The 16,482-nt window shown below is 42.2% G+C and overlaps 1 protein-coding gene across 2 annotated transcripts in view; it reads left to right on the plus strand.

Annotated features, from left to right (window-relative positions):
- Positions 1-16,482, plus strand: part of CFAP221 (cilia and flagella associated protein 221) — a 92,442-nt gene that overhangs the window by 19,376 nt on the left and 56,584 nt on the right. For both annotated transcript variants that reach the window (XM_073885074.1, XM_025855131.2), the window contains one exon: positions 14,137-14,240. In XM_073885074.1, the coding sequence (XP_073741175.1) occupies positions 14,137-14,240 (104 nt within the window). The remainder of the gene's footprint in view (positions 1-14,136; positions 14,241-16,482) is intronic.

The following is a 16,482-nucleotide window of genomic DNA, read 5'->3' on the forward strand; positions in this document are numbered from 1 at the left end:
CATAGACCACTGAGGCTCTGGAGCTGTTCGGTCTGGATTCTAGTCCAGGCTCTGCTTCATGATGGCTGTGTGACCCTCTGTGCCTCCTAGAATCCTCATCTGTAAAATGCAGTTCATAAGAGTACCTACCTGGTAGGGGCGCCTGGGTGGCTCAGTTGGCTAAGTGTCCAACTCTTGATTTTGTCTCAGGTCATGATCTCAGGGTCATGAGATCGAGCCCCACGTTGGGCTCCGAGCTCAGCATGGATTCTGCTTGAGATTCTCTTTCTCTCCCTCTCCCTCTGCCCTTCCTCCCCGCTCATGCGCTCTCTCTCAAATGAATAAATGTTTAAAAAAAAAAAAAGAGTGCCTACTTGATAGAATTGTTCTGAGGATTAAACAGGTTAAAGTAGAACTTATCAATAGTTAACAATATTTGAATATTTGAATGAAGCAATATTTGAATATTTTAATAATAGTAGTAAAAACAGTGCTTAGCATGTAGCTACTGATTTAAATTAGCTATTGCCGTCATCATCATCACCACCAAAGAGATTTTTACCTAAGTAATGTACAAGTGAGACCCAGACAGGTTGACTCACACTTTAGCCAAGGTAGACAACATATAGAGAAATTGCGATGAGAAACTTGGAATGGGAAGGCCGGCGGCCAAGTTGAAGGTGGGCTTCCAACACTGAGTGATGGGACTAACAGCTGAGGGGCATGTGGGAAGCTCCAGAAGAACCAGTCAGGGACTGTGCCCCAGCTGGGGAGAACGGCCCACCGGCAGGTCCGCAGCAGGGCAGGGCACAGAGGAGGAGGTCTTTTCTCTTGGCCATTATACTTAAAAAAAAAAAAAAAAAAAAAAAGTTTTACTGAGATATAATTCACATACCATAAAATTCACTAATTTAAAACATACAGTTCTAACAATAAAAAAATTTAAAAAAAAAGAAGTGGACACTGCAAAAAAAAAAAAAAACAACATACAGTTCAATGGTTTTTAGTATAGGCAGCCATCACCACAATCAGTGTTTGAACAGTTTCATTACCCCAAAAGGAAACCCATTTCTCATTTCTCCTTCAAACTTCTAGTCTCCAGCAAACTCTAATTTACTTTCTGTCTCTATAAATTTGCCTATTCTGGACATTCGTATAAATGGAAGCATATGTTAGGAGGTCTTTTGTGACTGACTTTTTTCACTCAGCATAATGTTTTCCAGGTATCAGTACTTCATTCCTTTTTATCGCCATTTAATATTCCATTGTGTGCATATACCATGTTTTATTTATCCATCAGTTGATGGACATCAGGTTGTTTCCACTTTTTGGCTACTTTGAATAATACCGCTATGAACATTTGTGTGTATGTTTTTATTCAGATATATGTGTTCATTTGTGTTGGGTATATACCTAGGAGTGGAACTGCTAGGTTATATGGGAACTCTATGTGTAATGTTTTGAGGAACTGCCAGACTGCTTTCCAAAGTGACTGCACCATTTTTAATTTCTACCAGCAGTGTGTGAGTTCCAATGGCACCTATATTTGTAAATGTCAGAGGAAAGCAACCATTTCTATACCTAAAGAAAAATTAAAACAGACAAAGGTTATGGGAAAACACAAATCTAACAGAAGGTAGATTCAGAGAATGTGCTTTCTCTTTGCATGTAGAATCCATTCAGACAAAATTGCCAGAAGTTATAGGATCTACATTTAATACCACCAAGTCTGCTTTCTTACTTTGAGGTTGCTTCCAGGGAGAAGCAACTGTGGTCTGGGTAGTGCCTCTCAGAAGACTGGTTAGCCTTCGGTACCTTTCCCTATAAGATCATGAAGTAGACTTGTATATCTTCATCAACTACATTTTCAATTGGCTGGATTTGATGGTTGTAAATTTTCCTTGTTGAAATAAAATTCCATGTGGACATTTGCCATCTACCTCTAAACAACCATGGTGGCTTAAGATCTGGTAAAATGTATTTTGACAGCTTCTGTAAATAACAAAAAGTTGCATTCCAGTTTCTGTCCAACATCTCTAAACCAAACACTGTGGGATGCAGAGGACTTACAGCTCTCTTTCCCTTTTGTAGGTTGAAATCCTGCTTTATAACTAGTCTAACCACCATGGCTGATTAAATTTCATAATCACTTTATATCTTAGGGAGTACTATAGATAAAATACAACTTTCCACTGGGGCACCTGGGTGGCTCATTTGGTTAAGTGTCTGCCTTTGGCTCAGGTCATGATCCTAGGGTCCTGGGATCGAGCCCCACTTTGGGGTTCCTGCTTAGCGGGGAGTCTACTTCTCCCTCTCCCTCTGTCCCTCCGCTTGTGCTCTCTCTTTCTCTCAAATAAATAATTAAAAATTAAAAAAAATACAATTTCCCTCTTCCTATAGAAGCAAGTAAATAAGAACATGCTTCTATTAGGTGCTGAAATTTGGTATCTTTCCATTCCTATGGTTCTAAAAAGACTTGTATAGATTCATCAAGCTCTGTAGTTTCTCTAGCAGTGTCTACCTGGTACCAAATAACTGGCCGAAATCTCTAACAAACCCAGTCAGTTGACCAGTTCTCTCCATGGGGCGTCAACTGATCTTCCTTGCACCAAGCTGACCATTGACTAGTTGGTTAGTGTGCTCTAGACAAGCTTACATGAAGTCACCTGGGTCCTCTCCTGGATTCCCTGTCACTTCTCCATTTTCCACTCTGGACCTGGTTGGTCCCATGGGCAAGAGAGTCATGTTGCTTCAAAGCAAGTGGAACTGTGAGTTCATTTCAGGGCTACAGATGCTGTGTAGACCACAGGGTCACATTAACAACACCAGCAGAACAGGTCCCTAAGCGACAGAAATACCCCACCTTTCACTACTGCCCCTGATACGCACATTCATTTGCTCTAGGTGCTGGCCAAACATTGGTGCTGCTCTGTCCCTTAGCCCCATGCAAACCAAGCGAGCAATTTTGCAAATCAAATTTGTACAAAACCTAAGGGAGAAAAAGTAGAGTATTACAATATTCAAGCCAGGCTTTAATAAGGTCAATAATGCTTTCCCCATTTTCAGTTTTCTAGCCTTTCCATCACTTTCTCCAGTAGTCAAAAGTCTAGAACTCAACATTTTGTAAGAAAAACTTACAAAAAAAATTATTTAGGGGCGCCTGGGTGGCTCAGTGGTTGGGCATCTGCCTTTGGCTCGGGTCATGGTCCCAGGGTCCTGGGATCGAGCCCCGCATCAGGCTCCCTGCTCAGTGGGGAGCCTGCTTCTCCCTCTCCCTCTCCCACTCCCCCTGCTTGTGTTCCCTCTCTCGCTGTGTCTGTCAAATAAGTAAATAAATAAAATCTTTTTAAAAAAATAAAAAAATAAATAATTTAGGCCTTCCACTGAAAGTTCCCTTCGTTGACTGTCTCAAGTTGGCACCCACCTCTGTTGAATGAAGGGGGGAAGCATTTATGCCCTTTCATTAATATAGACCCCTAAGGTTTAGGAGTGGGATGATTTTCTTTTCCTGCTAAAATTCGTAAAAAGAGACTGGGTCAAGATATTAGGTCAGCAAAGGGATATTAAATCAAAGCAATTTTAACTATAAAATATGATAGAATTTTTCATATAGTAAAAATTCAGGCTGTTGTTCAGTGACAATGACTTTTTTTTTCTCTGAATATCAATCTTGAAATACAAGTTCACTGCTGCTCGATAAACTCGAGTAGAGACTGAAATAGAGCACAAGTGTGTTGATGAGCTCAAGTCACCCTTGTCAGAATAGTTCCCTAAAATGCTGCTGCTCCTTCAGATCAGCTTGGACTTTGGGAAATAAAAAAATGAGTCCCTAGTGTAAGGAGTGTGTTTCCCTGGATGAGCTGAACAATGTGAATTTATTCTCTTTGAGTAGGGAGGGCTTCAAAAAAATCCTTCTGAAGATCAATGTTGTAGTCATTCTGCCCCCTTCATTCTAACCCAGTTATAGCTGGTTCATGGGCCCCCTCACACAGAGGCTTTTTACTGGCACAATTCGAAACAGGACCTGGTTGCTGTCTATGCTGGTCACCCTCACTGTTGATCTTTCCCTCCCAGTGCCACTCTGAGGATGCACCTTCTCCTGTGGCCCATATACTTTCAACCACTGGGCAGTGAGAGAACTAGGTTTCATTTGGCAATCCTGCTCTGACCTTGGCTATTCCCACCCTTTCTGAAATGAGCCATGAGGTTCACTGCCTAAAGAAAAGTATCCTTTGGTAAATTCTCAAACTATAATGTAAAAGTTCCAGAGACTAAAATATCCTGGCTTAAAGATTTTATTTATTTACTTATTTGACAGACACAGCGAGAGAGGGAACACAAGCAGGGGGAGTGGGAGAGGGAGAGGGAGAAGCAGGCTCCCCACCGAGCAGGGAGCCCGATGCGGGGCTCGATCCCAGGACCCTGGGACCATGACCCGAGCCAAAGGCAGATGCCCAACCACTGAGCCACCCAGGCGCCCCTAAATAATTTTTTTTGTAAGTTTTTCTTACAAAATGTTGAGTTCTAGACTTTTGACTACTGGAGAAAGTGATGGAAAGGCTAGAAAACTGAAAATGGGGAAAGCATTATTGACCTTATTAAAGCCTGGCTTGAATATTGTAATACTCTGCTTTTTCTCCCTTAGATTTTGTACAAATTTGATTTGCAAAATTGCTCGCTTGGTTTGTATGGGGCTAAGGGACAGAGCAGCACCAATGTTTGGCCAGCACTTAGAGCAAATGAATGTGCGTATCAGGGGCAGTAGTGAAAGGTGGGGTATTTCTGTCGCTTAGGGTCCTCTAGTATTTGTTTTTTGTTTTTTTTTAAAGATTTTATTTATTTATTTGAGAGAGCGAGAATGAGAGAGAGAGAGAGCACATGAGAGGGGGGAGGGTCAGAGGGAGAAGCAGACTCCCTGCTGAGCAGGGAGCCTGATGTGGGACTCGATCCCGGGACTCCAGGATCATGACCTGAGCCGAAGGCAGTCGCTTAACCAACTGAACCACCCAGGCGCCCGGGTCCTCTAGTATTTGTATACATACTTGGAATGATTCCTTAAACTCCATAGCATATACATTTTGTGACGTATGTGAAACTACCAAGCTGGTATCATGAACTAAGCAGTACGAACTTTAAAAAAAAAAAAATTTTATTTATTTATTTGAGAGAGAGAGAGAGCACAAGCAGGGGCAAAGGGAGAGGGAGAAGCAGACTCCCCGCTGAGCAGGGAGCCCAACACGGTGATCCCAGGGCCCTGGGATCACAACCCAAACCAAAAGCAGATGCCCAACTGACTGAGCCACCCAGGCACCCCAGCAGTAAGAACTTTAAAATGTTCTACATTTTAAATTCTTCAAAAGAATATTCACTGGTCAGTCCCAATTCTGATATTTAAGAATACAACACAAAGAGTTTCTGGGTTTACCCAAAGCACATTCCTGGAAGAAGTAGAGACAAACACTGTGGCTAGTTTTCGGTGTTGGAGAGATGCCCCTAAATAGAAAGTGTTTTCTGGACACTTCTCCTCCTTGCTTGGTTTATGCAGCACATTTCACACCAAGCCCTGTCCAAGCAGCCACATCTGGTGAGCTCTGCTGCTGTTTTCCATGCTCAGCGTCCAGGTCTGTGATATCTGCATGTGTGCGTGCACACATGCACACACACGCACACACACCCACTCACATGCACACACAGTGGGCACATACATGTTCGCTTTTCACATGGTTTCTAGAGGGGCTCCTGGGTGGCTCTGTCAGTTAAGTGTCCACCCCGGTGTCAGCTCAGGTCCTGATCTCAGGGTCGTGAGACTGAGCCCAGCGTTGGGCTCCATGCTCAGCAGGGAGTCTGCTTGGATATTCTCTCTCTGTCCCCTCTCTCTCTCTCTCTCTCTCTCTCTCCCTCAAATAAATAAATAAATCTTTAAAAAAAAAAAAAAACATGGTTTCTAGAATGTGCTTATTTAATGCCTGTCAGAATACGTAGGACAGGGGCGCCTGGGTGGCTCAGATGGTTGGGCGTCTGCCTTAGGCTCAGGGCATGATCCCAGGGTCCTGGGATCAAGCCCCGCATCGGGCTCCCTGCTCAGCGGGGAGCCTGCTTCTCCCTCTCTCACTCCCCCTGCTTGTGCTCTCTTGCTCTGTCAAATAAATAAATAAAAATCTTTAAAAAAAAAGAATACGTAGAACAGAGTAACTAGCGGCCAGTCAACCGAATTGTGACTCTTTTTTCTTAAATAGTTGCTTTCTCTTCAACACGCCCCAAATTTCTCACAAAAATTCCTTATCTACTACCATTTCATGATCGAAATTATTTGAATGTAAATTGCTTTGCTTTAAAAATTCATGTCTTACTCCTCTTCCAAGTGAGCTTTTTGTTCTAATAGCTGTTGGTGGGTAAGCCGCAAGACCAGAAGCTGGCAGCTCGGTGCCCTGCCGGCCATGTCAGGCTGAACATGACAGGTCCCTTAGCTCCAAGGAGGTATGTTTTGAATGCAGTCAGCATGTGGTTCCTTGTGCCCTCTATTCTAAAAGAAGAAAAAGCCAGCAGTAGTTTTTAGCGTATCCTCTTATCTTCTCTGAATAGATGCTGTATTTTTCTCAATAAAAGAAGAAATCAGCCTGCAGGAGGCTTTTCATCTCCCTTCACAATTCAGTTGCTTCCTTTCCCTTGAACGTGACTTTCTTTCTGATGCCAGATGTAGTTTAGGAAAAGGTGGAACCCTAGGGAAAAACCCTAGGGAAAAAGTCCCTGTTCTCTGGTCTCGGCCAAAGGCCCTGCTCTGACTCAAAGGAGCCACCCCTGGATTTCACTCCTTACCCCATCTTATCCCACATTATCTGCAACTCAAGTAAGTTGTAAGGTGCTGTTTTCTCTAATATGTATTATTTATGTGAATACTTTCATTTTTAAGTGAAGTTAATGTTTAATTTTTCAAAGCTATTTTATATTGTATGAAACCACTTATATGAAGTACTTGGAGTAGTCAAATTCAGAGACAGAAAGTAGAAGGAGTCGGGGTTGCCAGGGGCTGGGGGGGAGTCAGGGAAGGGGGAGTTCGTGTTTACTGGGGACAGAGTCTCAGTTTTGCAAGATGAAAAGAGCTCTGGAGAAGGATGGTGGTGATAGTTGCACACCAGTGTGATTGCGTTTGATGCCACTGAACTGTATACTGGAAAATAGTTAAAATGGTAAATTTTATGTTATGTATGTGTTACCGTATTTTGTTAAGGTGTTTTAAAAAGAAAATATGAACAGGGCATGTGTTATCTCTGCAGATGGCAGATAGTATGTCATGCTCACCTCTAACTTTTTCTGAATTCAGTTCCATTCCAGCACCTAGAGAAATGCCTTAGCTTCTTTTACCAAGATTGCAGAGCTGACCTCATTTAATTCTGGTTTTTCCCTAGGGTTCCACCTTTTCCTAAACTACAGAGGCATGAGTGATGACGGGGAGTGGGGGGTTTTACCAACAGGGAGGACTAAGCAATTAGGTTGAGGAAAGAGTTGAACCAAAGGCAAGAAAAGAGCTCAAAGGCCAGGACAGCAAGGGAAGGACTTTGACCCTCCCTGAATCTTTGACTTCTTGCTCTTTACCTCCAATACTGGTCTAAGCTTAGGCTAAAATGAGGGTGGTGTTTAGTTCTCTAGGCGTAAAGAAATAATTACATGCCTGTTCCTTTATGTAAATCTGTTTGTCTTTATTTGACTATGTCATTAAAGATCGTGGGTCCACTCTGCTTCTCGTTTGAGGTTCCAATCCTGGTGAGATTAATTGTGTCTTTGAAAATAAGATAAGCAGCACATGAAAGTTCATAAGAACATAAATTATCTTAGATAAAAGGGCATACTTTGAAATTTGAAGCATAATTTACCCTCAACTCTTTGTATCTTTTCAAATCGTTGCCTGTTTGGGGGGTTGGGGGTCTGGCTTATCAGGCAACTAATCATTTTGTCTGATTTCTTTCTGGTTTTGGGGTCACATTCTGAATACAACAATTTACATCTAAAGCATAAAGGAAAACAACTAGCCAGGCCCCAGATTTCTCCCTTTGTCTCTATGTGCATAGCAGTGCTTGAGAGGAGGTTGGTAATATTTGAGAAAAGGTCTTGGGATTTTATAGGCTTTTCTTGCTTATGGGATAATTAAAGGAAATGCCTTCTAAAAAGCTCAACAAATAAGGCACAAAGGGCTCAGTTTCAAAGAGAATGTCAATCGAGAAGAGGACTACAGTGCAAACAATGAGATGTCCTGAGCTAGTCCTTGATATTAGAGACCAAAGAGCAGTAATAAAGTATAGCAGTGAATAGCTCAGGATCTGGGGTACTGCCTTTAATTTCCACTCATCTCTTATGAACTGCATGCCCTTGAACTAGCCTGTAGGTCAGCTCATTTATCCATAAAATGGACATAGTACATATCGAGTTGTCGGGGGGGTTAACCAAGATACAAGCCTAGTGACTGGTACGTATGAAGGGCTAGTACAAAAAAAAAAAAAGACTTTAAAATTGCCAAATTAAGATTTGCAACCAGAAATGAGGGATAAGGTGATCATTCACTAAAGAAGAAGCAAGAAAGAGAGAATGCCGCTTGGGTCCATTTTCTATTGCTTTGTAACAAACCACCCTAGAAGTAGCGGTTTCAAAGAACAACAATCCCTCGTTTTGCTTGTGGGTGGACCACGTGGGCAAGGCTCAGTGGAGAAGGTCGTAACTCCATGTGGAGTCAGTTGGGACTACTCAATGGGGAGCTGAAAGATCCACTTTCCAAGATGCTGCACTCAGATGCGGGCTGTTATCTGGGTCCTCAGCCGGGCCGAGGGCTGGGAGCCTTGGTTCTCTCCCCAGGCTGCTTGGGCTTTCTTACAATATGGTCAGTAGGCTGCAGAGTGAGTATCTCAAGAGCAGCACGAGGTGCCTGTTTCTTAGGCTTGGCCTCAGGAAAGGAGTACAGCATTCCTTCCACGGCATTCTGGCAATTAAGCCATCCTCAAGTCCAGATTTCAGGGAAGAAGACCTAAACTCCCCCTGTCAATGGAAGAAGTGTGGAAAGAGTTCACAGAGTTGTTGTAAAGCTGCTCCAACCTGTGATCCCAAAGCGTGCCCAGATGCAATTTTTTCATGAGTCTTGTGCACATTTGCACGGGAAAGACTGTGACATGGATACGTCGTTGCTGCCCACATCTTTCGATCTATCCGTGAGCCCTCATCAATGAGCAGTTGACAGAGGAAAAGTCCTACAAAATTGACATGTGATGGTCAATGTTATAGTTTAAATTATCCATACGTCTCTCTGTGGGGAAGCCTCTCTTTAATCTCGAGGGTGTTTCCCTCAGATTTTATGCAGGCATTTATTGTGCCATAGGAGTCCAGCATCCTGTCATAAGTTAGTGTTTGTCATGCTGTTGTCAGTTAACCTTCATTCTCCCAAAAGGAGTCAAAGCCTATGTTTGGCAAGGGCTTATTCCACTCTCGGCACACTGAGATTTTGGAATTAGGGAGGAAATTTGATTTTATGTTATCTACAAATTCACAAGATCATTCCTTCTCTCAAAAAAGCCTTGATTACTTCCTTCCTCAACAAATACAATATTAAATTATAGGGTAAATGATAAAAAATAACATCAGACGAAGGTAAAAATAAATGTTATACAATAAACTAGAAATCAATGGGGTATTTGGCCCTCTACTAGCATTTATTTAGAGAAGGGAGAAGGAAGAAATTTGAATTTATATTGTTATTTTATAATATCTAATTTCCATAAGGCAAATTTGTACTCTCTTCTCCTTTTTTCTTTTTTAAATATTTATTTATTTATTTATTTGAGAGAGAGAGAGAGAAAGCATGAGTGAGAGGCAGAGGGAGAAGCAGACTCCCTGCTGAGCAGGGAGCCCGACGTGGGGCTCAATCTCAGGACCCTGAGATCATGACCTGAGCCGAAGACAGAGGCTTAACCAACTGAGGCACCCAGACACCCCTGTACTCTCCTCTTCTAATAGGCATACAACTTGTACATAATCATGATATAAGTCTAGTTTTTAAAAAGTTTGGGTTGGGAGGCACCTGGCTGGCTCATTTGGTGGAATGAGAACCCTTGATCTTAGGGTTGTGTGTTTGAGCCCCACGTTGGGTATAGAGATTACTTACAAAAAAATCTTTAAAAAATGTGATATAATGAGCACTGGGTGTTATATAAGACTGATGAATCATTTACTGAACTCTACCTCTGAAACTAATAATATACTATATGTTAATTAATTGAATTTAAATTTTAAAAATAGTAAAAAATAAATGAGTAAAAGGTTTGGGTGGGATTTTATTCAAAATAGGGAATAATTCTTCTAAAGTACTTGGTGTATTTTTATACATCATTTTAAAGTATATTTATACATAGCCTTAGTGTAAGTGATAAAATGTTTAAATAATAAAGTAACAGGGATAAACAGTTGTGGTTAACTTCAAAAGTACCAGCTTCTATCTGCTTTGATATTTTAACTGGCTGCTTCCTATGAGTTAGAAGAACTCAGGGTCCTGTTTGTGCCTCAGGAACCATAAGAATAAGATATGTATATTCAGGGGCGCCTGGGTGGCTCAGTCGGTTAAGTGTCTGCCTTTGCCTCAGGTCAGGATCCCAGAGTCCTGGGATCAAGTCCCACATTGGGCTCCCTCTCCTCATGGAGCCTGCTTCTCCCTCCCTCTGCCCCGCCTGCTTGTTCGCGCTCTCTCTGGCAAATAAATAATCTTTAAAAAAAAGATATATATATTCATGTTTCTTCGGTGTAGATCACTTTTAACGGTATTTAGCATGGTGGTTTAGTTTAGAATCTCTAAGTCCCCTTAGAATCTAATGGGATTCTGGTTTTTTCAAATACGAAAAATTTCTAAATAAATTAACCTTTATATTTGTTGAAATTCCTTGTGACCAAAATTCATCTAGACTGTGCTGGATTTATGATTATGGTGTTCATCCATGCTGATTCGGCATCCATAATATGAGCTGCAGTAGTGAAAGCAAATCTGTGTTACTTGCACTACTATGTCTCCTTCTGAAACAGGTTACTTGGAATTCTGTGCCCTTCAGGAATTGTTTGTTTTTCCAGACTGGTTAATGCATCAGGAACTTGGCTTCACATAATCATCACTAAACAAATACCCTGACACATTTTCTATGGGAATTATCAGAGCTCTGAAATTAGTTTAAAATTGGGCATATATAAAAAGCCCCAGCAGTCCTTTTTTGGTTTTAGTTCAGGAAAATGCAAACATGCAGCTCTTAGCAGAACATTCTTGGGCAGCCGGCTTTACCTTGCTGGGCAGCTCTGAGTCGACCACTGGGGTTACCAACCCAAGCGCCATCCAGCTAGCTCATGTGGTGGTGAGAGTCACTGGCCTGATCTTCAGATACCATGTTGTGACAATTTAGACTTCACACTGACCATCACCCAAGGCTACTCACTTCCTGAGGAGCGTATGTGACTTGTACTGTTAGTTTTATCTCCCCAGCGCTGTGGCATAGCTGATGTTCAGTGGGGCCTGAGTGTCTATTAGGGTAAATTGCCTGAAAATGTAATGACCTTTATGTGCCCTGTGTTTCAGAATTAGGAAGCATCTCAGAAAGTTAAAATGGACTGGGTACTTCTAGAGAGCCTGAGTGAGGACAGAATTGATGAGCTTGGTAAAAAAACCGATGAAGGGCTGGTCTTACTGTTGGCTGAAGAGATTACTCTGTATAATGATCCTTATCTTAAATTTATATCACTGGATATAATTGACAAAATTAATATGCAGAATTTATAAATTAATAAGAGAACAGAACAACTTCATAGAAAAATAGGCAATTCATAGAAGCCAGAACCCAAATGGATACATATGAATAGAAGAAGCTCAACCTCAAAGAAATGAATATGAAAATAAAATGAGATACCATTTCACCCTCATCAGGTCAGAAGAAGTTAAAATGTCTGAAAACCCTGTGTTGGTAAGCAACAGAAGCTCTCATAGGCTGCTAATGGAGGTATACATTGGTAAAAGGGCTTTGGAGAGCATTTTGGCCATATCTAGTAAAGTTGACGATTTTACTTTACTAGTACCCAGCAATTCCACTTCTCGGGTATACCTAGAGTAGCTCTGGTATAAGGAGTCACACACAAGAATTGTCATTGCCACGTTGCAATAGTGAAAAAGTGCAAACAACATAAATGCCTTTGGCAAGAGAGTAGGTAAGTGGCAAGAGATAGTCATGGAATGGAATACTCATCACTAGTGAAATGAATGAACAGTACTTCATATTATCATGGATAAAAATCGCATATCATGAATAAATCTCAGAAAGACAGATTGAGCAACATTAGCAAGTTTTAGAATGATATTGTTGAAAACAAATAATACAATATTATAGATTTTGTGAGTCCCTCCATATGTAATGGTATTATAAAAATGCATGGGAATGACGGACAGTGGAGACAGGGTAGGAGTCAGCCCGGGGGAGGGACAAAGTGGAGGAAGGGGAGAGGTGTACAGGGAGTTTCAAGTGTTCTGCAATGTTTTATTTTTAAACATTTTTAACATTTTTATCTTATTTATTTATTTATTTATTTTAAACATTTTAAACATTTAAACATTTTTGGTTTACCCAAAGCAGAAGATTTGAGAGCTTGGTAGTAGATAAAGGGATCTCTATTATATTATTCTCTGTATCTTTCTTTATATTTAGAATATTCCAGAAAGCCAAATAAAAATGCTCTTGGCATAATTTTTAAAGCCACATCTGAACTATACTGTATCCCCAGAACTACTACGGAAAAAGAGTTATTTTACTTTGTTCCAAAAAATATTTGTTGAATGTCCCCCTGTGCGGGACTCTGGAATTTTGTTGAGGTTATGCTGGAGAAGCAAGTAGACTCAGCTCTGCTTTCATAGGATTTAGAGTCTCCCGGGTAGACAGGTGCTGGGCAGGTAAGGAAGTGGGTCCTGAGGGAAGAGTCCCCAGGCAGACGAGGTCGGGATGGGCACCACCCAGAACGCAGCTTGCTAGCCGGCCTGGCAGCTCTGCTCAACACGATTTCAGTCACATTCTCCCACACAGCCTGGGAAATGGGAGGGAGAAGGGCAGTTGGCCGGCAGGCTCCCACTGAAAGGTTAAGAGGTAGAGACCAACTGCTGGGCAGGAGGGCAAGAAGGGCCGTGAGGGCACGGGAGTTAGATGTAGAGAAGGGAGGAAGCAGAAGGAAATGCAGGGATGGAGGGCAGGGCTGAGTCTCATAGGGGAGGAGCTCAATGTCCAGCTGCTGAAAGGGGCCCACATAACCACCCCAGCTCTGCGTCTGTGGGGATGCCAAGTGACAGCCAGAGAACTCAGCTTCTCCATGCCTCGGTCAGCCCGCAAACTCTGGCCCACCTGGGCTTGGCCTGATAGAAGGAGAGGACCTGAGGAGAAGCTCAGGGCTCTCTGAGCAACACCACAGCCATAGCAACTCCTGCAGTACCATGAAGGACAACCTCAAGCACACTCAGAAGTCGGACTAGTCTTGGTGAGGGAGCGGACACTCTCCGGGTCCTCTACTGCTTGTTGGCCTTCTTACCAAATAAGGAGTCTCTGGCACACTTCCGTCAGACACAACCGGCAGTATGGTTTCTGCAACACCGTCTAGGTCCAAGCTGCGGAAAGACCAGGGGCTTCCCAGGCTTCTCTCTGTAAAGCCTGCTCATGCAGTGTTCCCTCAGTTCCCTGGGGCCCATTGTGTGGCAGAGAAGCCCTTTCCCTGTGACGGTGAGTGTCCACGGAATAAACCTGACAGTACTCGAGAAGCAGCGTGGACAGAGGTATTTGGAGTGCGGAAACTGGGCCCAGTTGACCTGCCTTGAATCCCACTTCTGCCACTAACTAGCCGGGTCACCTGGGGCAGGACACTTAGCCTCTCTGGTGCTTTGTTTGCCTTGTCTGTAAGTGGGGATGATCACAGCGCCACCACATGGGACTGAAGAGTTAATATCTGGGACATGGGTGTGACAGGTGGCACCCAGGAGTTACTCTAGCTGCACTGACCATCGTCACTGTTGTGGTTGTTTATTATGTGACTTGAGTCTCTATTCCTTGATATCAAAAGAACTAATTGTCAAGAAAATTTTTTTTCCTTTTTTCTTTTCTTTTTTTTTTGCAGCAAAAAATACATTATCCCTTTGCAGTGCAGCTGCCCTGTAGATTTCGAGTTTCATATCACTCTGATTCAGTCTCATGAAGCCTTTACTGTTGACCCAATATCAGGTAAGGAGAGTCAAGATTTCAAGTTTCCAATTTCCTTAGAGTTCTCAGATCAAAGAGGATTCAGAGAGTAGGTCTCAAGTTATAAAAGAGAATAAACTACATTTGAATATGGTATTTTCACATGTGTAATAGTAACAAATTTGATGTGTCTGACATAGTACAAATTGGGATTGGACACTTGAGAATGAGGACACTTTGGGATCATTTGTATCGTGCAGATAATTTGTAACAGTGTTCAGGTAAATTTCTTCCAAGATCAAAACATGAAATCAGAAGTTAATCCATTCCTCTTCTAATTTTGGCTCTTGGTGTATCCTTGGTGTATCCTTTTCACTCAGTTTCAAGTAAAATGGGAATAGTATCTCTTACCAAGCTTTTGGGATGTTTTTGATGGCTTTCGGTATGGACAGTCTGTCTTTGCCTGCCCCAAAGGGTATAGATCCTAATGCTGCTCAGAACTTTTGAAAGTGAGAGCTCCATCTGAAGTGATTTCTGCTTCCCAGTTTCTGTCTCTTGTTGTTTGAGTTTGGTCTTTAAATATCCGTCCACAGTGTTCTGCTGTGAACACTAATGTAGTTTTGTTTTTGAATGTCTGGGTAGGTATCCATTAATCTCCTGATTTCAAGTGCATATATGAGTGCTCAAAGCAGAAATTTTGAATGACTTCTAAATTATGAGATGTATATGGATTATTTCCTAGAGAACCAGGAGCCATTCTGCGATTTTTGAAATACAATGTAGCTTACTATTTATATTGCAAAAAACCAGTACTTGATTCTCTTTCCAGAGAGAAGCTTTATTACTTTTAGGCTTTAAAGAGAAGAGAGAATAAGTGGTTACCAAGATTATACTAAATAAGATTATATTTCTACTTTTAATTATAGTCGATGTTCTCACTGTAGGCCTTTTGGTAGAATAATAATAGTAGCACTTACATAGTGACTCTTTTGTGCCAGACACTATTCCAGGTGATAGATATAAATATATTTTATATATGTATAAATACATATATACTTAATCTATACCACAACCATGTAAGGTTGGTATAATTGTATGTCCATTTTATGGACATAGAAATGAGGCACCAAGGGCACTCAGGAGTAAGTGGCAGAGGTAGGGTTTGAAACCAGTCATTCTGGTTCCAAAGTCTATGTCCTGCCTCCTAAAATACAAATTGAATTTTCACCTTAACTCTGAAGAGGTTATAAAAATTTGACCTACGAGGTAAGTTGGTAAAGTGAACTAGCTCCTGTGATCTTAGTCTAGACTCTACTTTGAGAGATGATGGCAAGCCAGAGAAGGGACTCCTGTCCCGCCCTGGGCCATCAGACTAGATGCTGAGACAGATCCAGATAAACCCCAGGGAAAGAGCATCAGGTCAGTGTAGGAACGGGGAGAAGAGAAAGGCACTGGAGGTAGGCCAGCTTTGTCAGTAACAAGAATCACTATGGTGTAAGGGTGCCTGGGTGGCTCAGTCGGTTAAGCGTCTGCCTTTGGCTCAGGTTATGATCCCGGAGTCCCAAGATCGCGCCCCGCTTTGAGCTTCCTGCTCAGCGAGGAGCCTGCTTCTCCCTCTGCCCCTCACCCTGCTCATGCTCTCTCTCTCCTGCTCTCTCATCCTCAAATAAATAAAATCTTTTAAAAAATTGTTTACGGAAAAAAAAGAATCACGATGTTGTAAAAAGGAATGGCCTTGGGCCTGGCAGCTCCTGGTGCATCACCAAAGATGCTCAAATATGAAATTGGTCTCTTATCAAATAGCTAGTTCACCATCACTGAAGACTGGTGGGAATGTTGCAGAGGGGAGTCAGCAGATGGGGCTCAGAGTAGGGCAGTATACCCCAAGACGTTGAACACTTATGATAGCTGTGAAGCCAAGGGACCCATCCCTGGTGATTTGCTCTGGGAATGGCCTGGTTTTCTGTACTGTTAACACGCACCTCCCAGTGATCCTGATGTGGACATTCCTCAGAGTGGTGTTTGGCAATCACTGGACAAGGTTCATCTATATGATCCTGCCCCCACTTGATGGTTTATAATTCTGTGAACCTCCATAGGCAGTAGGGAACCACTAAGATTTCTGAGCAATTGTGATAGGAGCTATTTTTTAGAAAGGTCAGTACAATTGCAATGTGCAGGTGTGACTGAGGCGGGTAGAGGCAGGAGACCAGGAAATCACTGTGTTGGGAATGAAATCATGTAGGCCTTGAAAGCCTGAACTAAACTGGTGTCAGTGGCAAGG

This window comes from Callorhinus ursinus, unplaced genomic scaffold (assembly GCF_003265705.2).
Source record: "Callorhinus ursinus isolate GAN/ISIS: 27379988/994484 unplaced genomic scaffold, GSC_fseal_2.0 scaffold2, whole genome shotgun sequence".
In the NCBI taxonomy this organism is placed as follows: Eukaryota; Metazoa; Chordata; class Mammalia; order Carnivora; family Otariidae; genus Callorhinus; species Callorhinus ursinus.